The sequence below is a fragment of the Hyperoodon ampullatus genome, assembly GCF_949752795.1.
Source record: "Hyperoodon ampullatus genome assembly, chromosome: 7".
Classification (NCBI taxonomy): Eukaryota; Metazoa; Chordata; class Mammalia; order Artiodactyla; family Ziphiidae; genus Hyperoodon; species Hyperoodon ampullatus.
In genome coordinates, this window is record NC_136920.1 from 63,996,732 (window position 1) to 64,019,628 (window position 22,897).

General features: G+C 50.0%; 1 protein-coding gene across 5 annotated transcripts in view; it reads right to left on the reverse strand.

Moving 5' to 3' along the window:
- The window catches only part of DENND2B (DENN domain containing 2B), a gene marked incomplete at both ends in the record, with an annotated part of 51,089 nt that overhangs the window by 24,225 nt on the left and 3,967 nt on the right, over nt 1-22,897 (reverse strand). For 3 of the 5 annotated variants that reach the window (XM_079708467.1, XM_079708466.1, XM_079708465.1), the window contains one exon: nt 5,414-5,550. In XM_079708467.1, the coding sequence (XP_079564593.1) occupies nt 5,414-5,550 (137 nt within the window). Of the gene's footprint in view, nt 1-5,413; nt 5,551-9,309; nt 10,555-22,897 lie in introns of all 5 variants that reach the window. The other 2 variants (XM_079708464.1, XM_079708463.1) reach the window with 1 other exon arrangement.

Here is a 22,897-nt window from a genome sequence, read left to right on the forward strand (position 1 = left end):
GAAGGGGTCAGGAAGAACATTTATTCCAGGCTCATCAAATCTAAACTGCTTTGGGCTGGATGACCAGCCATCATCATCCCCCAACCTATAAGATGACTCTGTCTCAACTCCTTTAGAAGAGTTGCTCCAAACTACTGACACTTGGGGCTGGATAATTCTTGTGGTGGTGGACTATCCTGTGCATCTGTAGGATGTTTAGTAACAACCCTGGCCTCAACCCACTAGACAGATGACAGTAGCGTCCCCTCAGTTGTAACAACCAAAAAAATGTCTCCAGACACTGTCAAATGTCCCCTGAGCAGATGGGTGGATAAATGGATGATGGGTGGATGGGTGGACACATGGACGATGGAAGGAAGGGAGGGGGAAAGGAAAGGTGGATGAGTGGATGGGTGGACAAAACTGTACCCCCATCCCCACCCACCCCATTAAGAACCACGGCTTTTAGATGTTTCTAAACTTCCTAATAGCTTCTAAGTGCCATGACGTGAGTCCCAAGGCAAACCCTCTTTTCCTCCCTCCTTCACTCCTTCTCTTCTCTCCCTTCTTTCTTTCCCCACAATCAAAGCTGTGAACATTAATATAAAATCCAAAGCTCCGGACTTCCTTGGTGGCGCAGTGGTTAGGAGTCCACCTGCCAATGCAGGGGACCCGGGTTCGATCCCTGGTCCGGGAAGATCCCACACGCCACGGAGCAACTAAGCCCTTGCGTCACAACTACTGAGCCTGCGCTCTAGAGCCCGCGAGCCACAACTACGGAGCCCACACGCCACAACTACTGAAGCCTGCACTCCTAGAACCTGTGCTCCGCAACAAGAAGCCACCACGATGAGAAGCCCGCGCACCACAACGAAGAGTAGCCCCCGCTCTTCACAACTAGAGAAAGCCCGTACGCAGCAGCGAACACCCAACACAGCCAAAAAATAAATAAGAATCTTTTTTTAAAGTTAAAAAAAAAAAAATCCAAAGCTCCAAGAAATAGATGTAGGAGACTGAGGCCCAGGAAAGTAATAGATGCACATCAGTGATAACCTGGAAACTGAAAACAGTTGGGAACACCAGGTTCTCAAGCCCAGTATTGCCTCTGAAAACTAAATTTCAGGAAAGCCTTAAACGCCTGCTCCTCCCGACTGCCCAGCCCTAACGTCAGCCTCTTTCTTCTCCAGCAAGGTTAACATCCTCTCTGATATAACCAGGCCACTAATCATTTCTCCAGGAAATGACGGCTGGCCCTGGCCCAAGCCCTGCCTCCCAACCTTAGCTTGGGCCCTTCACAGCCCCCGTTCACCTATTACTCTCAGCTTCCTGGACTGTTCTGACTACCCTTCTGGAGCTGCCTCACGGAGACACTCTCAGCCATCTGTCCAGGGAGTAAGGGTGCCCAGGGGATGGGGATGTGCAGAGACCAAGCAGTCCCCGAGGCCTAGAGCCACTAAACGGAATCTGCTGAGAGCAAATCAACCCCAAAGCAATGGCTCAGAGCTGGGAGAGGAGGAGGGCTAGAGAGCCGGGCTCGGAACCTTCTCTGGAGGAGCAGAGCCACGGCGAAGCGGAAGAAGCTGGAGCCGAGGGGAGAAACCTGGGGGAGCTTTGGCAGGGACATGATGGGAGACCGGAAGCCTGGCAGACCTCAAGACTTTCACCTGCATTCTTGCCCACGCAGCTTCCTCGAGGGTGCTCCTCGCTGCCCTTGGAGAGAGAGAAGAGGTAGGCCCTCCTCCCCCGAGGCCTGGCCTGAGCAGCTCCATCTCATCAAGCCCAGCTGTGGAAGCCAGAGGTCTCAACCTTTCCCAGCTTTGCTGATGAGACAAGGGACAGGGGCATAGCCAAGAATTTCTGCTTTGCACTCTTTTAAAGGCGCTGGTCAGAGCCCAGACTTATCATATGGATCCTCTGGAAGGAAGAACCCAGTCCCACCTAGCCCTGCCCCCACTCCTCCCCACATCTCCTTTGGTCACTAACCACAGGTGCCAAGCACCCCACCCCCCAACAAACGCACAACTGGAAGAACCAGTTAGAGCAGGGGTGTGTCTGTGCACAAGCACTGAGAATTTCCCCAAAAGGAATCTTAAGCTTCCCAGACCACACCCATGGCTAGGGTCATGGGTCTGCAGCTTCCCTCCCCAGCCCTCTCCTGCTTCCAACCAGCTGTTTCTCCTGGGTCTCAGCCTCTTCCCCTCCCTCGCACAGTGGAGACAGGGCCAGATTAGGGGCCCAACTCCCCCGACAATACATAGCCCATCAGATGGGGAGCTCTAAGGGGCCAGTTGTTACCACCCTCCGAGGTTGGACAACATTTACCAACTGCCCGGGCACCGTTCCCTGGACTGCACCTCTGGGCGGCAGCCTCTATGCTGTTAGATGTCTCTGTTTCCCAGCCTTGGGACAAATGAGAGAAGAAGGCAGAAAGAGCAGAGGCTCAAAAAGCTTTGCAGTAAGGCCGACTGGCTCTGTCCCCAGCTCCCACCCCGCTCAAGTTCCTGGAAACTCTCCCTCAGCCCCAGCTAGCTGATGGGAGTGGGAATCTCTGCAGGAATGCAGCCCAGGCTCCTTGGTCAGGCGCCGAGGCCACTCCACATAACTCTCTAATAAGCTGCTTCCTTGGGTGCATTTTTAACTGTCAGGCTCAGAACGCAAACGATTATAAGGCTTTGTAGGATAGCAGCGTCTTCCAGAGGCAGATGTCAAATTGGACAGGCGAGAATTAACCAGCCCCACGAAGCAACATGGCAGTAACTTTATTTCTGAACCACTCTATTGCAAATCAACAAGATAACCTCAGCCTGTTTTGGAGTATCTCACCCCAGTTCCCAACGTGTCATGCCTGGTATGGGCAGGAGGCTAGCACAATCCCCAGGGCCCCTCGTTCAGGTCCAGGGCTCACGGAGAAGACGCGTTAGTCTCTGGGCCAGCTGGCCCTCAGCCTCTTACAGACACGGAACTCCAGACCAATGGGCTGGTCCCCGAGACAAAGACTCAGCACGGGAGCTCTGGCCCGTGCCCACCTCCTGCCACAGCCCGATTATCACACCCCCTAACAAAGCTCCGTCTGGCCCTGGGCAAGGGAGGCAGCACAAGAAAGAGGTGGATAGTCCAAACCCGAACACCTCAGCCTCGCAGAGCACAGGCTGGGCCAAGAAGACAGAGAAGGCTCCCAGGAAGTCAGGCACTGGTCAATCGGAGGCAAAAGTGAAAGTGACATTCATAGTTCAGCAACAACAGCCCCCCACCAAAGCCTTTACGGGGGTGGGTCCAAATTCTTGGGCCTGTTGCCAGGGAAGGAGAAAGGGTAAGTCAACCAGAATCTGAGAGAAACAGAGATATTCTCCCTTGTATTTCCCTCTAGCCTCCCTGGTCAGGTCGAGAAGTTCAGGCGGGGCTGCTATGGGGATACTGAAGGAGGAAAACGTGCCCAGGGCACTGAACAACCAGAGACGCTGAAACCCACCCTACCTTCACACCACAAGGGCACGCAAAACACCCAGGTGCCAAAAGAGATCCCTGGGCAGCATAGAAAGGCTGCAAAGCCTCCTCAGAGAAGAGAGGGCAGCGAGGCCCCAGCGTTGGCAGTGCCTGGATCCTGAGCAGGGGGGCAGCTGAAAACTGGAGTCAGCCCTGTCCCCTGCGGCAGCCACACCGGGTGCTCCCAAGGGCCCTGGGCAGCAATGACACATGACAATTCCTCTCAAACTAGAGGAAACAGACCTGTACCCTGCTCAGGGCTGGGAGGCACATGGGGCTGTGCCCCCGATCCCCACAGGTCTGGGCGACCGTGCATACAAAGCTTTTTCCCAGTAGTAAAGAAAGAGGCCTCCCTCCCCAAACCCGTTTGCTGTTCTGGGGAATCTCGTTCCCACAGTCCTTCTGACATGACCGAATTTCAGACGGCTACATACTATACACTCCCACCCTGGGAAAGCAGTGCCTGTGTGGACCTGAGCACTGCTGCTGGCTTCCCAGAAATCCTGGCCCAGCAAGTTGTACAGAGAAAACTGGGAAACTGATGGCTCCAATCAAATGAGGGAAAAGAGGACCCTCTCTTCCGAAGATCCCACAGTCTTATCTGGAGGGTTCTCCACTAGGGCCACTCCTCTCTGTATCATGTTCACTCACAAGACTATGTTCTTCAACCCCCACCCCGGCCTAAGGGCCTAAGGCAGAGCTAACACAGAGACAGAGATGAGGGCGGGAGCGGTCAAGGGCAAGGGCACTTGACCTTCCTTTCTCTTCTGAAACCTACGCTGAGATACATGCTTTACTTGAACAAAACTAAAGCCCCCACCGAAGAGAATGAGGCCAGAATTAAAATAAAAGCCAAAAATAAACCCAACCCAGCCTAGACAACTGGCTTTTTGCTGTTGCTCAAACACAAGTTTGCCAACACAACATCCTCCCAGTTGTTGGAGGGCCATTCTCCACGGTGTCCTACATTTCTGACCTTCTGAGCAAGAGGAATTAACAGTTCCAGACTATCTTTTCAAAGATGTTTATAGAGCAAACAGCCTTGGAAGACAGTGTCTCCCTGCAGGGCAGAGGCAGATTTGTTTGCTGACCAGAATAAAAAGGATAAGGTCTCCTTATGGGGCAAAGGTTTGCTAGCAGCCCCTTGAAAAGCTTGGGGTTTCCTAAGCTTGAGGTTCCTCAGCTGGGGTGCAGACCCACCACGTGTGCAGCCTCTACCTGGACCTCCTCCCCACTGCTGCATGGGACTGGGGAGCAAGGGGAACCCATGTGAACATCAAGCTCATGTGGCCTGCTGTGCCATGAGTAACAAAGTCCTTTGTCTGGGATCCAAGCATCTGTGTCTTCTGCCAGCATCTGTGAACTGGGGCAGGCTAGACTTGTTAGCTTGCAAGCAGAGCGAAATCTCAGATACTTTCACAGTTCTTGACACCACTTACTTTAAGGGAAGAGTAGGAGAGATACATATTAAGGACCAGGCATTGTGCTAGGTACTTTGATATATATTTTATCTCATTTAGTCCTAACAATAATCCTGTGAAGTGTTATTACTATTATTATTGTTGTTGTTACCATCAAAATATCATCATCACCATTTCATAAGAGAAAAGGTTTCAAAAAAGTTAAGTGATTTGCCTAAGGATACACAGCTAAGAAAGGGCACCTGTTGGACTCCAAAGCCTTTCGAAAATAAAAGGAAGGGATGATGTGGTTTCCCCCTTCTTGTGGTCCCAGAAGCCCTTTGGGTTCCAATTCATTCAAGGCCAGGCTTTAATCTCTTAGCTGCTCAGTCTTTTAAGCTGCTTTCTCTGATGCCCATTTCCTGGAGAAGTTCCAGAAGCTGGGCCAGGTCTGCCCACAGCGAATGAAGTGGAACCTGGAGGTGCCCCTCCTGCAGCCATTCTTCTGCAGCATCACAGATGAGCCAGCCCCCCACTCTACCCCTGCTTACCCACAATATCTTCATAGGCATTCTCTTCTAAAGTGCTTTTGGATCCAAACTTGGGTTGGCTCTCAGTACCATTCTCAGTGGGAGAAGAGGGGTACAGGGACTGGAGACTGGATGCATCCTCAAACTCAAAGGATTTTCTGTGGATAACAAAGAGTTTGAGTCATTCCGGCGGAACCCGACTCCTGCTGCCCTGGTGGGGAATGGCCAAGGGCAAGAGCAAAGACCAGTGGTCCTCCTCACAAAACCAGCTACTGAGCAAAGCATCAAGATGGATCCAAACTTGCCAACCAAATGAAGAGATAGATGGTCTGAAATGCCCCAGTCCCGGTGCCTGCAAATAATACCAATAACAACTACCGCAGCTGAAAGGGATGTTATGTGTCAGATGCTGTGTCATACGCTCTACACATGTTAGCCCATTAATCTTCACAATGCTGCTACTAGGTATCGTGCCACTTTAAGACGGATTAGCTGGAGGCTCAGGGAGATGAACTGATAGAGGTAAGACTCACCCAGGATGTCTGACTCCAGGGTCCGAGCTTTTGACTTGGGCCTCCAAGCCCCGGAGAACATCATTTTTGAGAAGTATCTGCCATCCCCAGAGGAACTGAGTGCCTCACCTGCTCTTAAGAGTCTCACATCATGCCTGTATCCGAGCAAGGTCTCCAGCACTGAGTAGGCAGTAAGGGCTCAACGTTGGATGGGTGATGCTCACGGCTGTTTGGAGGTTGGGGAAGCAGCTGGTGGTGGGTGGTTTGTTGAAAACAAGAAGGCGCTGAGCCCTCAAAACAAATCACACCACTTCTGAGGTAGAACTAGGAGGGGGCAGTTGCAGCCAGCAGCTACTTCCATGACCCAGCTTCCCTTCAGCTCGTCACCTGCTCCTTTCCATCCCCCAGATAACCTTCCCTTCTACTGCAGAATTTCAAAACCACAGCTGGTTAGCTTCTCAGACACCCTGAGCCCACAGTACCCTCTACTCCTCCCCTTCATCAGGGAGGTTCTTCCCTTCAACATCTAAGGCTTGGTCCCAGCTGCATCCTCTCCCTCTCCAAGGCAGGTCCCTCCCAGGGAGGGAGAGAAGGAAGTGCACTGACTGAACCCCTTCTCTCACCCATTAACACCTCCCTCATCTTTGGGAACCATTAGACCTTTCAGCTGATGCAGTCCTTTCTCTCTCGTTTAATGAACAACACCGCAAGGGCCCTGGGGTGCAAGTCAAGGACTAAAAGTGTCCTAAAGGCCACATCTTATTCTCAGCTTGCCCAGCTACCGTGCAGCCCTCGACACAGCCAAACACCTCGTGTTGGTCCTCTCCTCCCTCCTCTCTGTGACACGGTCCCTCCTGGTTTTCAACTGCGTCTCAAGCTCCTGTGAGGGATCCCCTTTTCTGCTTCCCTTTTCAATGCCACGGTCTCAGAGTCCTGTCTTCAGGACTCTCTTTCTCACTCTGCACTTTCTGGGGCCCCAATATTGATGACCATCACCATATCTACCATTTCTACTACGATGACTCCCAGATCTCTCTGTCACTGGCCCAGACTTCTCAACCAGCTAAATACCCAATGGCTGAGCACAGTGATTCCTGAACACTGGCCCGCAGACCACTGCTGGTCTGAGAGCAAGCTTTCACTGATGTATACAGTGGAGTCAACATCTCATGCAGGCAGTTCTCAAATCAGCAAATGACACAAATCACGTTCAGCCAAATTATCCTCGAAAATCCCTCAGGAAGGTTCCATGTCGAGGACCAACACACTGTCTTTCATTATAACTGATATTGTCAGTTAAAAACAGATTTCTTTCTCTTTGGTTGAATAGCAGAAATATATGGCTTGTATTTTTTTCTTAAATAAAAAAGTATATAAAATACAAGAATCGTACCTGGCACAACAAACTTACTATTCCATGCTCCTCAGGGGAATATGCTCACTGCGTGGAAAGGCAAATAAAACAGCCTGTGCTTTCTGAACTGTTTTTCTTTTTTTTTTCCAAGAGCACAGATTTAAATTTGCTGTTAATTCTTACTGGAAGTGACTCCACCATATATGGTATATGTGTGTGTATTTATTATAAATGTAATGTGTGTGTATGTGTAGAACCTTCAGGTTGATGTAACCTCCTCCCATCCCCTTTTTTCACCTAGCTAACTGCTTCTTGCTCTTCTAAATTTAGCTCAGCGGGCTTCCCTGGTGGCGCAGTGGTTGAGAATCCGCCTGCCAGTGCAGGGAACACGCCTTCGAGCCTTGGTCTGGGAAGATCCCACATGCCGCAGAGCAACTAAGCCCGTGCGCCACAACTACTGAGCCTGTGCTCTAGAGCCCGTGAGCCACAACTACTGAGTCCACGTGCCACAACTACTGAAGCCTGTGTGCCTAGAGCCTGTGCTCCGCAACAAGAGAAGCCACCGCAATGAGAAGCCCGCACACCGCAACGAAGAGTAGCCCCGCTCTCCGCAACTAGAGAAAGCCTGTGCGCAGCAACAAAGACCCAATGCAGCCAAAAATAAATAGATAAATAAATAAATAAATTTAGCTCAGCAACTCCCTCTCTGAAGAGGCTTCCCCCAATCCCCACTCAGATGCCTCTTCCTCTGGGTTTCTGCAGCATCCCACCCAGACGTGGATCAGGGCACGCAGCACAGCTTCTATGATTTATTTATACATCTATCTCCTGCACCAGATCACCAACTCCTTGAATGGAACAGCCACATCTTATGTGCCCCTGTGCCCCCTTGACCAGCACAGAGGCTTGGTGCACAGCAGGCTCTAGACAGGTATTTCTAGAAACGGATGACTAAAGACAAAGCAAACACTCTTGGCAGGGTTGACGTAAAGAGTCCGTGAGCATGCTGAGGTGGGCCAGAACAAGGGATTACCTTTAGCCAAGGGCTCTTCTGGCTCATGAGTCTGAACCTTTGTGATGTCTTCCTCTCTGCACATGGCAGGAAAGTTTCTACATGAGATGGGATATGCTGGATGGAAGCCTGAACTATGGGGTCAGATTGAAGAATCCCCAGAAGCCAAACAAACCCGAATGCCCACCTGACTCTGGGTTAGAAGAGGAAGGCAGTGAGGGGTAGGGGGACAGGCCTTCCAAAGGAAGCTGGCTCCCAGCCTACTCCAATTCAGAGAACAAGATGCCTGTCATCTCGCACCAACTCCAGCTGCTCCAGCTCCCAAGTCACTATAATTGTGGAGATGGCCCAGGTACTCCAGTGTCAGGAATGCTGAGACTGACCAGGAAACCAATGTGACCAGGTCCTTCTTGGACATGGCCAAGAAGCAGATGAAATGTTCCTTCTCTTTTTCCATCAGTCTCCCCTTTCAGGATCCAAAGATCCCCTCTTCATATAAGCCCAGGGTTCCTGTATGGCCAGGCAGCCCTCAGGAAAGAGGAAATCATGGTAAATGTGTCAACACTTCTGTGTTAATGGTAACATGCAATATTTAGATAATGCTTCAGTCAAAGAAATAAATCTCTAGCTGGCATTTCAGGTAGTTACAAGGCTAAGCTCTTACTAGTCCTCAAGGGACTGCCAATTCTATCTAAAAGTAAGGTGGTCCTACCCTTCCCACAGAGGAAGTTCCAACAGGGCTCTACTCCAAAGGCCAAACCCAGCCAGCATGTTCAGTACACAGCACTTGGAAGAAGCGCTTTCACCCTCCCGCTCACGTTTACGTATCCTTACCCTGCAGGAGCAGGAGAACAGTCAATCTTTCTCACCTAGCTCATGCCTCACCTAACATTATTTGGCGCTCCAGAACTTAGAAAGCACTACTGACTGTGACCCACAACTACTGACCGTGACCCACAACTACAGTCTGCTTCTGCATCCTCAACTGACAAGAAGGCCGCTGTGCCCAGCTCTACGTCACGGGAGGGGCATTCGTTACCTGCTCTGGGACTTGCGGTGACCACGCATGTCCTTCTTGGGTCTCCGGGTGACTGGTGGGGCTGGGGTGGAGGGCAGGGGGGGTGGAGCAGCAGGTGTGGGTGAAGGAGGTAGACCATTGCTTGGCTTACTCTTGGGGTTCTTGTCAGCCTCATATTCAAAGGTGCGCTTGGGTTTGGGGACAGGGTTCACAGCGGGATCAGGGGAGCTCTTCGATGGCAGCAGTTGGGAGGTCGGGCTGTTTCCAGGGGTCCCCGGCTTAGTGGAGCCACTACCTTCCCTCTCCGGGGGTGAGCCCGCCTCCCCCCCAACTCCAGCCACTCCTCCTGCCCGGCTGCCAGCGCTCACACTCGCGCTCCCTGTCGGGTCCTCCAAGGTGCCCAAGATCTCAGTCTTCCTTCTCCCTCGGTCTACACTGTAGCAGCTGCTGGGGAGCTGGGGAAGCCCCCCACCCGGCTGCGCCTTCAGGGCCTGTTCAATTTTCTGGATCCGACTCAGCACCGCTGAGCTCTCCTTCCTGCTGCCGTGCCCCCTGAGGAAGGCACTGGGCTCACTCCGGCCTGGCCGTTTCTCCAGACGGTAGAAAGAGTCCCGGACAGGGAGTGCCTCTCCCTCCTCCTCGGTCTCAGGGTAGGAACACTCGGAGAAGGTCCTGCTCATCCTCCGGAGGCCCTTGAAGTCGAAGGTCTTTTCTGAGCTGCAGGGGGACGGCACCGCACTGGGGCAGCCCTCACTGGCCACCCACTCGCCCCCAGAGCCCTCCCGCTTCTCTCCACAAACGCTCATCCTGGGCGAAGCCTCTCGGCGACCCTCCCATGCTGAAATCTTCTCCCGGATGCCCAGGCTGTGGGCACGGGGGCCGGTGCGGTTCAGAAAGATGCTCCGTGGGCCCGCCGCTGACCCCAGGGACGGAGTGCTCTGGGCGAGTGGGAGGCAAGCAGCTCCTCCCTCCACATCCTGCGCTGCCCCCTGGACAGTCTCCTTCTGGTCCTCTCTCTTGCACACTGAAGGGCTTCTGTCCAAATAACCGAAGCTGGTGGCCTTGAGGGGACAGATGGGTGGTGAAGTGTCTGGGGAGGGGGCTTGAGGATTCTGGGGTGAAGGATCACGGGGATGCCAGTCCTTGAGGAGCAGCCGGGAACTGCAGCGGCTTGGGTACCTGGAGGCTGACGTTTCACTGTCACTGAGCGGGTAGATGGGACTCCTCGGTGGGGAGAGAACTGGAGGTGGAGAGACTGACTGAGACCTAAGAGGAAACAAAAAAAAAAGAAGAAGAGAAAATGTCAGTGAGTGGCCTGACAACACTGTTTCATTGTTAAAGAGCTCAGCACCCCTTTCCTATAGGACTCGCAAGCTCAAAGTACTGTATGCAAGTAACGGACCTTCCAAGGCTGTCCTCAAGGAAAGAAACAGCTCCTTATTATCCACAGCAGGCTAAACTCAATGGTCCTCTCTGCCCAATTCATCCCTAGAGACCCTGAGTACTGTCTGCAACAGAAGCCAGTTCTGTGACAGGCCAGGGCATCCCCAAAGTCCACATCTGCCAATCAGAGAACAGTAAGATCAGTGGTGTGCTGCTAAATGTTTAACAATCGGCTCCTTGGGCGAGAAAGCATAGATACGTAGCATCTGCCAACTTCCACTGTATGAATATTCCTACTATGGCTGATTTCAAACCAGCAATGTGACCTCATTGGATGTGGACTTGGGAAGAAACACTAATGATCAACTCTCATGAACTGTTACAAAGTATCTCCAGCATGCCACTTCCCAAAGTGGCCCTAAATATGCACTCAAGCCCTTTGATGTATCTCCTTGACAAGCCCCATCTCCCCCGAGGCTTCTGCTACTAGACGCAAGATACCACACCTCAGCTTGGGTCTTGATCAGAACTCAGATTCCTGAAGGTCTCAAAAGGATCAGGACGGCCCTTCAAGAAAGAATCCTTTCCACGCTCTCAATGAGGAGGCTAACGGGGCGGGGAGACCAGCTCCTTCGCAGCTCTAGCCTCTAGCAGTGGCATCACATCAAACAAGCATCAGCCATTCCCCAGCTCCAGATCAACACCCTGGTCTTAGCAACTATCGGAAACAGTTCTAAATCAATGTTTTTACCTATATTTACTCACTGAATCTTCACAAAAACTCTGTCATATTATACTTTATTATTATCTTCATTTTGCAAGTGAAAAACACTGAGGCATACAAAGATTAAATATCTCATTCAAGGTCTCTAGCTGGTACGTGGTGAAGCCAGGACTACACTATATTGCTGCTCTAAAGAGGAAGCAGTGGTCTCTGCCATCTTTGTGGACTGCCCAGCCCCCCAGACATAGGTCAGCAGAAATCCCTGCAGCACTGAGCACAGCCCTGTCTCCAATGTAGCGTTTGTAATTTCTTCTTCCAAGTAGAGGGACACATACTCAGTGTCTAGAAGGTGCTCAGTAAATGATGAACAAATAAAGACAAGAAAAGGTAAAGGTGAGCTTACTGAAGAGAACCATGGGCATACTTCCTCTTCAGCACACTTTTCTAGTTGTCTACTAGGGTCATCACTGTCAACTTTCAGAATTTTTCCCAAACCGTTTTAGTTCAAAGACAGCAGGGCTTTGCCAACACTGCATGCTACCAAGGCCTACCTGACCCTAATGCTGTGGCCCTCAAAGCCAAGCGGTCCAGCCTCACAGGCTCCAGAGCACCACGCCATCCGTGGAATGCAGCCAGCTGCCCCTGAGCCAGGCTGCACTCACTGCTCCATCACACACAGAAAACTGCGGCTCGGGTGAGTCAGGGATTGGCCAGCAATTCCCTGTTGGGTCATAGCCTCTGGCTGCCCCCGATCAACAGGAAACCTCAACATGCTTAAGTTGTTTTTAAAAGGGCAAGTCAAACAAGAGCCCTCCCACGTGTACATGGGCACAGATGAGAGAAATTCGGTGCCCAGCCAAGCCGATGACCAAAGACACTCTGCTCGGCGGGGAGGTGTGAAAAGAGTAAGCCTCGGTACTCCCTAGGGTAGGCAGTGGTAGGGCAACAGGCCAAGCCTGAGCCTGGGGAGAGCCCAACCTACTCACGATCGAGAAAGGCCCAGGCCCCTCACTTTTTTCACAGAACCATGGGTGCAAAAGGTCATCAGTCCAGCCCTGTAAGCCAACAAGTGTCTGGGCTACACAAAGGACTCTACGTTTCAGTTATTCTCAGTTGGAGGCGGGAGAAGATGCCTTTTATAGAGGATGACCTTATCATGTGTTTATTCATTTAATAAATACTTAGTGAGCACCTACTATGTGCCAGGCCCTGTTCTACATGCTAGATACAAGAATAAACAAGAGACAAAAATTCATGTCCTCATGAAGCTTGAATTCTAGTCGGTGATGGCCAATACCTAATGAGAGGCAGAATCTTTTAGGAAGCCTTTTCAAACTACATATGCCTCATTTCTCCAGACATTTTGATAAATGCTCCCCTAGCGATGTATCTCTTTAACCCTCAAGGTGAGAATTCACCAGTCCATGAAGCCACCTATGGGGGGGTGGAGGGGCAGGGGGTGGCTCCCATACGGGGACAGAAAAACAGTGAGAACCTCTGGTCTGTTTGATTCCAGCATGCTTCCGATGATTTCAGAAAGGATGATTGTGTAACTTCCCTCAGTAGTTCAAACATGGAGAAATTCCCACAAGTTAAGACATTCTCTCAGTGCCTAGTCTGCTTTAACTGAGGTTTAGTTTTTCTCCTCTGGTGAAGGATAAAACAGAGAAGAGACTGGTCCTTTCCTTTAAAGGTCCTGGTCTTTGGATCTTTGCTGATCTGAGGCCCAGAGCTGCAAGCGCTCTTCACCCAGCCACCCCACACAGGCCAGGCCCAATGTGCTCCAGCAACTCGGGGTGAAAAGGGGGCCTGCCTATGCTGACCTGGAGCCCAGGCATCTGCCGGTTCATCACAGAGAAGGCAATGTTCACTCACTACACGATCATAGATAAGGCCCTGCCCTCATGGGGCTCCGGATGCTCACCTGAGGATAGAACTCACTGCATCTCTCTAAATGTTTCTGATTCTACCTGTTATCAGGAATGTGACCATGGGGAAAACCACACACTCCCTTTGAGCTGCCAGTTTCAATTCCTCAGAATTGTTCCAACTGTATCACAGGGTTGTCGTAACGGGCACATGTGACTATGGATATGAAACGATGTCATACATTGTAACTCATTATTACTGTTAATTATTAGTAGTAAGTTTTTCACCAGGTTATCTAGGCCAGTTGTTCTCAGTAGAGGGTAAGAACATCACAGTTGCTGGGTTTAAGTTCCAGCACAGCCACTAACAAGTTACATGACTTTGAGCAAATAACTTTCTCTAAGCCTCAGTTTCCTTATCTGTAAAATGGACACATATCTGTAAAAGGACACATGTCTCAGAGGTCTGTTGTAAGGAATAGAGACAATACGCATCAAGTGTTGCGCTCAGCGGCTCACACTAGTACTCAATCTTAGCTTAATAATTACTAATATTAACAAGGAGCTGCCTAATCAGAATAATCACTTGGCAAACTTTTTAAAACAGTTTACCTCTGTCCTTGGATTCTAAACATTTGGGGTGCGAGAGGAAAGGAGTAAATTAAATATGGCCATAAATTCTCTGCAGCTCATGCTATCAAAGGTTGAGTCTATTCTTCTGCCCCTTGAATCTAGGCTGACCTTGTGATTTGCTTTGATGAATAGAATATGGTGGAAAATAAGTTGTCTCAGTTCCAAACTTGAGGCCTCAAGAAGCCTTGCAGTTTCTGCTTCACGCGCTTGGAACGCTGCCCTGAGACTGTCACGTAAGAAAGCCAGTCTAGTGTTTCAGAGGAGGAGAGGCCATGCGCAGCATCACTGAGGTCCCTCAGCCGACAGCCAGCCACCACATGGGCCTGACACATGGTGAGGTCATCTTGGACCCAACTGAACCAGTTATATGAGTGAGCCCAGGGGAAGCCAGTAGAGGAACTTCCCAGTGAACGCACAGAAACACGAGAAATCATAGATTGTTCTAGCCCACTAAGTCTTAGGGTGGTTTGCTACAATGCAATGGTAAAATGATGTTGTGGGAAAGGCGCTGTGTATAACTGGCCCTCCCCACCCCAGTGCAGGACCAGGGCCCTGGGCCTTCCATCCCCGTGCCTCTCTCTTCCTCCACTTCCCTACAGACCAGCTGCCAAGGTCTGAATGTTTGGACTGCATCCCTCTCCCCCTCTCTCTCTCTCTCTCGCCCTACTAGAGGCTCTGGCACTCTTTTGGGAGTCTCCCCTGAACACTCCCTAGAAATGAAGCTAGTCCTGCAATCCCAAGAGTCAGCTTCCACCAGTGCTTGCTCCCAGGTTGAGGGAGGGCTCAGGAGAATCTGTTACCTAGAGAACAGGGAGGCTTAAGGAGGAACACACTGGGGGCTAGCAGTCAGGATGCGTGTGTCCTTGTGACAGTGAGTTTACACAACAGGTGGCACCTCCTTGGCAGGGATGGGAGAGGGTGCTCACTCTTGGGCTTCAGTTTCACTTTCTAATTGTTTCCCAGTTCCTCAAACTGAGGTCGGAAGTGAAAGCAATTCTCCCCCTGTTGGACAAGGAAAGACTACGGCCAAGAGAATGACAGTGCTGGTACCCCGGCTGCCTTAGGAAGCCAAGCACCTGAGCAAAGCCTTCTTTTGGGTCTGGTCTCCCATTCTGCCACTGACCGTCTCCAGCTTCACTTCTTCAGGGCTCTTGGACAGCTCCTTGCCACCCTTCCCTGAACCCTGAACAAGGGAACAAAGGAAGCCACCTACTCCCCGGGCCACAGTGTGCTAACTGTACCAGGCTTAAGACACACCTTCGTTCTCCATCCATTCAACCAGTATTTACTGAGCACCAACTATATACCAGGTACTATTTTAGGCATTAAGGACTGGCAGAGACTAAAAATAGACAGTCTCTCTCTACAGGTTACATTCTTTTTTTTTTAATTTATTATTATTTATTTATTTATTGGCTGCGTTGGGTCTTCGTTGCTGCACGCAGGCTTTCTCTAGTTGTGGAAAGCTTTGTTGCACTGCGTGGGCTTCTCATTGCGGTGGTTTCTCTCGTTGTGGAGTACGGGCTCTAGGCGCATGCGCGGGCTTCAGTAGTTGCAGCATGCGGGCTCAGTAGTTGCGACGTGTGGGCTCTAGAGCATAGGCTCAGTAGTTGTGGCACACGGGCTTAGTTGCTCCGCAGCATGTGGGATCTTCCCGGGCCAGGGATTGAACCCATGTCCCCTGCATTGGCAGGTGGATTCTTAACCGCTGCGCCACCATGGAAGTCCCTCTACAGGTTACATTCTGGTGGAGGGAGACGGTATGGCTTTAGTTGTCTCGAGTGAACAGACAATAAAGAAACCAACCCTGTGAGATGGTTGTGGGGCCAGTGAAGAAGAATAAAGCAGGGTAAAGGGGTAGAGCTTAACAGTGAAGCAGATCAGGGGAGACCCCTCTGCCAGGGAACATGGGAACAGAACCTTGAGGAAGTAAGCAATGTGTATACCCAGGGCGCGGCAGGGGGCAGGGGGGCGGGGCGGGAATGTTCCAGACAAGAGGAGCAGTAGGGCAGAGGCTTGAGGCAACTGCAAACTTACTGTACTCTGGGGGCAACAAAGGGGCCAGTGTGGCCAGCGTGGAGTAAGAAGAGGAGGAGTGGGCTTCCCTGGTGGCGCAGTGATTGAGAGTCCGCCTGCCGATGCAGGGGACACAGGTTCATGCCCCGGTCCGGGAAGACCCCACATGCCGCGGAGCGGCTGGGCCCGTGAGCCTGGCCGCTGAGCCTGCGCGTCCAGAGCCTGTGCTCCACAACAGGAGAGGCCCCAACAGTGAGAGGCCCGCGTACAGCAAAAAAAAAAAAAAAAAAATGAAGAGGAGGAGTGGGCTGGAGATCAGTCAGAGGCACCAGAGAATCCCATGGACCAACAACGAGGCTTGGGCTTTTACTCTGAGAGAGAAAGGAAGCTCTTGAAGGGATACGAGCAGAAGAATGACATGCTCTGACTCCATATCAGAGAATGAAGTGTAGGGATGCAGGAGTGGCCACAGGGAGATTACTTAAAGGCTACTGTAACAATCCAGGCAAGAGGTTACAACCGCTTGGATTAGAACGGCAGATCTATCAACATCTGTCTCGAGGGCTGTGCCAATCAGAGTTGCTGACGGAGTGGATGAGAGATATGAGAGACAAAGGGAAGTCAAGGATGAATCACAGTTTCTGGCCTGAGCACCTGGTAGAAAGGAATAAGGGTTACAGCTTTCCATTTCGGATTCATCAGTAGTATATAGATATTATGTAAAACTATATGGCTAGATGAACCATCAAGGGAGTCAGCATATCTAGAGAAGTCCAAGGGTTGAACCCTGGGGCACTCCAGCATTTCCGGCTCACGTAGAGGAGGAACAACTAGCAAAGGAAACTGACTGGAAGAGCACGTAGTGAGGAAGGAAGGAAACCACGAGGAGGGATATCCTGAGACCTTTGAGAAATAGGGAGTGACCAGCTGAGCCAAATCTGCTAACAACTGAGCAAGGGAAAGACTGAGGAGTGATCCCTAGATTTAGGTAGTCACTGTGACCTTGAGAAGAGAGGTTCTGGTGGCAAGGGAGGGAGGGAAGCCTGACTGGAAGGAATTCAAGAAATGGAAGAGAGAAAGTGGAGATAAAGAGCTCGGACAGGGGCTTCCCTGGTGGTGCAGTGGTTGAGAGTCCGCCTGCTGATGCGGGGGACACGGGTTCGTGCCCCGGTCAGGGAGGATCCCACATGCCACAGAGCGGCTGGGCCCGTGAGCCATGGCCAATGGGCCTGCGCGTCCAGAGCCCATGCTCCGCAACGGGAGAGGCCACGGCTGTGAGAGGCCCGCGTACTGCAAATAAATAAATAAATAAATAAAGAGCTCGGACAGATCTTTCAAAGGGTTTTCCTAAAGAGGGAACAAGGCAACGAGGTGGCAGTTAGAGGGGAATGTGGGGTACAGAGCATTTTGTTGGTGGGTTTGAGCTCAGAGTTATTATAGCATGCTTAAATGATGACTGGAATAATCCAGTAGAGAGGGAAAAAGCCATTAATGCAGGACAAGAGTATAAGTGCAGGCAGTGAGCAAAGTGAGCAGGCAGTGAAGGGCTGGGGACCCAATGCCCATCTACAAGGGGCGCCTTAGACTGAAGAACCCCATTTGCTCTCATTCGCATGTACCCAGGCTGAGTGTTTTCTCACATGATCTCATTCCTATGCTGCTTTATGCTTCCTTCACCGTGGCTTTGACTCCTGCATATATTTCCAATTCATTCCACAGAGGGAAGAAGAGATCCAGAGATGTTCTTTCTTTCTGTCCTTCAAGCATCTGGATCCAGCTTCCTCCCCAACCTCAATGATCTACTCAATGCCTAAGTCCTATCAATTCTACGTCCTTCATATCTCTCAGATCTGTCCCTCCTGTGCCATTCCCATTGCTACTGCTGCTGCCTTGATTCAGATCTTATCTACCGTGACCATTCAAACAAGCTCTCAACTTCTCTCTCTGCCTTCAGTCTTAACCCAGTTCCAAGTCCATCCTCTCGTCTCCTGACATCTTTAAAAATACAAAACTCATCATGCTTCAAACTCCCCACTATATACAGAATGAAATGCAAATTCACTGGCATGGATTATGGCAAGGCCCCCATGATGTGGTCCCTCTTTTTCCTTTATCATTTCATACTGTCTTTTCCTCCAAACAAATCTGCATCCCACTCTTAGTCACATCAAACTCCTTGCTTTTCACAACGTTAGGCCTTCACGCATTCAATATTTCCTTTGCCTGCAGTGCTGCCTTGTGTCCACTTACATGCCTCTGTGACTCCTCTATGGAATCTCTCTTCACCCTACCCCTCACCCAGGTGGAGATATCTGATTTTTGATGCCTCCACTGTGCCTGGAAAAATGTCTACTATGGTACTTGTAACACTTTACTGGACTATATTTTTCCTCACCTGCCTCCCTTACTAGACTATGAGTGAAGTACTTGAAGGTGGTGACAGGGTCTTATTAATCTTGATATAACCTGCTCTTTGTACTGCATCTAGAATTTAGTAGGAATTAATGTATTTGTGCTGAGTGACTAAATGAATGAATACAAAAATAAATGATTAAAACCTAGGTCTCCTTATTACTCCTCAGGGCATTGTTTACAGACTTCATTGCCTCTCTCTTTGTGCCATATGACCTGAAGAACAACACAGAAAGGTACACAAAGCACTTAGTGCAGCCCAGCATGGCCGTCAGTCCCTGAAGCCCTCTCCCATAAGGCAAAAATCGTACCCTAGAGCAAGAGTCTAGAGACCTGGGTTCTGCTCTGGTCCTGGTTCCATCACTTCCTGGATGGGTTCATAAGCAAAGTCACCTGAATTCTCTGAGCCTCAGGTTCTTTTTTTTTTTTTTTTTTTTTAAAGAATGGTTAAATACATGTATGTACGTATATATGTACGTATGTATGTATATATGTACGCATTTATTTTTGAGCACGCCACGTGGCTTGTGGGATCTTAGTTCCCCGACCAGGGATCAAACCCATGCCCCCTGCCTTGGAAACATGGAGTCTTAAGGACTGGACCTCCAGGGAAGTTCCCTCAGGTTCTTTATCTACAAAACAGGAGGAAAATACTTGCTCTGAGTATCCTCACATACTAGCTGTGTGACTAAAATGATGTAAATTTTAAAAGTGTTTGAACACCATTAAAAGTTCCATGAAGACAGAAGAAATATAAAAGAAAAGTAAATACACAGCAGCTAAGACACTTAATATGCTGCTCTTATCACCTCCTTATTGCTCTTTATTCTAAAATCTCAGAGCTTGCCCCTGGGGAGGCAGACACTGTGAAACTAGGCCCTCGTGCCACCACCTTGTCAGCAGGCAGCCAGCTCTGCTCCTCAGCAAAGGCGTGGATGCCAACGCTGCAGCACATGACTGGCCAAATCCAACATTTACAGGAGAGGGAGTAAGATAAACAGATAGAAGGAGAAAGAGAGAAAGGGGGCAGGGGAGAATGCAAAGGAAATTTAACAGAGGAGCATAAGCACACACACACACGCACACACACACGCACCCACACACACAGACAAACGTATAAAAGACAAGTGAGTAGGACAGAAAGGGCATGAACTAAGGTAGAATGAGAAACCTAAAGAGGGGGCAACGTGTGTGTGCACATGCACGTGCACATGTACAGACAGAAAGTGAGAGTTAAAGTGCAAAATACGTGTCCTTCCCTCCAGTACTGTTTCACAAGAATACAACCCAACCCTTGGGTTAGTGACCTGGACCATCTTCCAGTAACATAGCAGGAAGCATTCATGCCAAGGGACACCCCATATATTGTCAAGGTCACCTAGGGACTTTTTGGGAGGGAAGGTTGTCTTTAGTCCTTGATGACAAGACAGTTCTGAGCTCAGCATGCTCTGGCCACAGAGCTCCGAAGTGTCAGTATCAGGAAGCAAACCAAATTGGGGTCAGTTGGAGAAGGCTCCTGGGAGTCCAGGAAACAGCCCCAGAGGCACAAAGATGGGCCGTGGGATCCATGAAGTGAGCCTGTCCACAGATTAAGGTTACACAGGGCCCAGCATCCAACATGCCTAGTCCCTACTGAGTAGGTGTCTAACCTGCTTCCAAATAAAACTGCCTGGGAGTTAGCCAACCACCATCCCAGGGCTGCTCAACTAAAGCAGGTCCTGGTGGCTCAGTGGGCAGCAGCATCCTCCCATCACTATGTGACCGCCCCAACTCTGGAGATGGCATGCTCACTGCACTCCCCCAAGGCCATATTCTGAGGCATCCAGAAGGAGAAAAGGGAGGAAGTCTGCCTGAGTCCTATCAGCAAGTCCATAAGTTTGTTCCCCAGGCCAGAGCAGGGGCTCAGTTCAGTAACGGACATCCCACTCTGGGACAAAAGTCAAAAAGTCAAAAAGAGGGTGACTCTCACAACTTGACCATCTTGCTCCCAAATGGCTGGAAGCCCTCAGTAGGGTCCAGGACAGCCTCATCCTCCAAGTGGGGCTACATCTGGACCACTACCTACAGAGACTCAAAGTCAATCACAGCTTGTCAGGGTAAGTAGAACAGTAGCTAGGGTCAGAGCAGAAACTGAGTCACCTTGTCACCTCCAGAAAGCACATCTACCTGCCTGTCATCTAGCTGATTTCTAGGGAAGCACAAGGAGAATTGGTGAGCTCTTCTCTGGGAAGGAACCCCAAGTCCTCTAGGAAGTAATGGCAATGAACATAAAGAGAGCATTTATAAGACACGCCTTCTCTGAGACAGGTAAAAAAAAATGATGCCTTATGGGAACGTCCCCAATGCCCTAGGCCCAGCAAAAATGGAACTGCTGTATAAAGCAGAACCAGGCACTACACAAAGCCAAGAGGGAGAGAAAGGTAGTTGCAGGAAACCGTGCTAAAGACATTTGTGATCGTTTCAAAACATGGTCCCCAAATTCTTTGACATGCCTGCTGTCAACATGACCGCTTCTCTTGAATCTGGGCTCTGTGATTGCTTGACCAATAGAATATGGTAGAACTGAATCTGTGCTACTTTTCAGGCCCAGGCCTCAGGAAACCAACAGCTTCTACTTCCTGTCTCTCAGGCTATGAGAGAGCCCAGGCCATGTGGAGAGGGTAGGTGTTCTGATGGACAGTCTCAGCTGGGGCCCCAGCATCAACCCCCAGACATGTGAGGTAAGATGTGTCCAGGAAACACCAGCCCCTAGCCACTGAGTCACCCTAAGCCTTGAAGTCTTTCCAGCTGAGGTCCCAGACGTCATGAGCAGGGAGCAGCCATCCCTGTAGTCTCTGTCTGAAATCCTAAACTACAGAGTCTGTGAGCAGAATCAAATGGTTGTTTTACACTATAAAATTTGGGGTAGTTTTATAACAGTAGATACCTGACACTAATTTGGGTACCTAGAAGTGGAGTGCTATTGACACAAAATCCTAAAACATTGACCGTGGGACGGGGTGATGGTTGTTGGGGGGTGCTTAAAGCAAAAATAAGGAAAATGTTAGAAGCAAGAGGAAAGGGGACCCTCATAATGTTGAAAAGTTTGGCAACTCTGTCACCTGTGGTAACATGGAAAATAGGAAGTATATCTAATATATTAGATGAACTAGCCAAAGACATTTCCAGGCAGAGTGCCAAAGGTGCCCTCTGACTCCTTCTTGCTGTCTCTAGTGAAAAGAAAAAGAGATGAACCAAACAGGGAACTGTTTTCAAACAAAATTTAAAGGAAACATAAATGAGAAAGGGCTTTCTGAGTTAGAAAATAAAACTTGCTTCAGTCTCTGTCTCTCTAGACAAGAAAAAATTCTCAAATTAAAAAATGGCTTCCAGGGCTTCCCTGGTGGCGCAGTGGTTGAGAGTCTGCCTGCCGATGCAGGGGACATGGGTTCGTGCCCCGGTCCGGGAGGATCCCACATGCCACGGAGCGGCTAGGCCCGTGAGCCATGGCCGCTGAGCCTGCGCGTCCGGAGCCTGTGCTCCGCAACACGAGAGGCCACCACAGTGAGAGGCCCGTGTACCGCAAAAAAAAAAAAAAAAAAAAAAAAAAAGGCTTCCAGATTGTGGTGACAGTTACACTCCGTGGGTGTGTGTATGTGTGTATATGAACTCATCAAACTGAAAACTTTATTTTTTTGGTTTTTTGTTTTGTTTTGTTTTTGTTTTGTTTTAACACCTTTATTGGAGTATAACTGCTTTACAATGGTGTGTTAGTTTCAAACTGAAAACTTTAAATTGCATTTATGGTACTTTAATTATCCCTCAATAAATCTTTTTTAAAAAATCTAGAGTGGGGGGCTTCCCTGGTGGCGCAGTGGTTGAGAGTCCGCCTGCCGATGCAGGGGACACGGGTTCGTGCCCCGGTCTGGGAAGATCCCACATGCCGTGGAGCGGCTGGGCCCGTGAGCCATGGCTGCTAAGCCTGCGCGTCCGGAGCCTGTGCTTCGCAACTGGAGAGGCCACAACAATGAGAGGCCCACATACCGCAAAAAAAAAAAAAAAAAAAAAAAAAACTAGAGTGGGACTGAAAGATCCTTTGCCAAGACCTAAGAAAGATTTAAAGTGTTGCCTCACAGAATCTTACACACAGACAGACAAAAGGCCTTCTAAGGATCTTAAGGGTGAGCCCTGAAGATCCTCTGTAAATAATAAGGTCTCTAAGACTCTTAACAACCATTGTCCCATAGCAATCTCACAGGGAAAAATCCACTTATCCACCTTCTGAGGTACTACAAGTGCCATGTGGAGGCTCTAAACCAAGGGCTTTAAGAGTGAATACAGAGAGGGGAGGGGAATCCTTCCTAGCTGAGTGGTCAAGAAAAGGACTGGGAGGGAAGTAACATCTGCATCCAGACTGGCAGAAATGTAAGGTTCGCATTAGAGAGTAGTGCAAGATTAAGGTAGAAAGAAAAACCAGGGCTTTTTATGAAAGCCTTACAAAGCAGGCCAAGTTTGACTGTATCATAGATGGCAGTAGTTTTTGAGCTGGGAAATCCCAGTCATGTTTACAGGGAGGTGAACGTAGAGGTCCAAT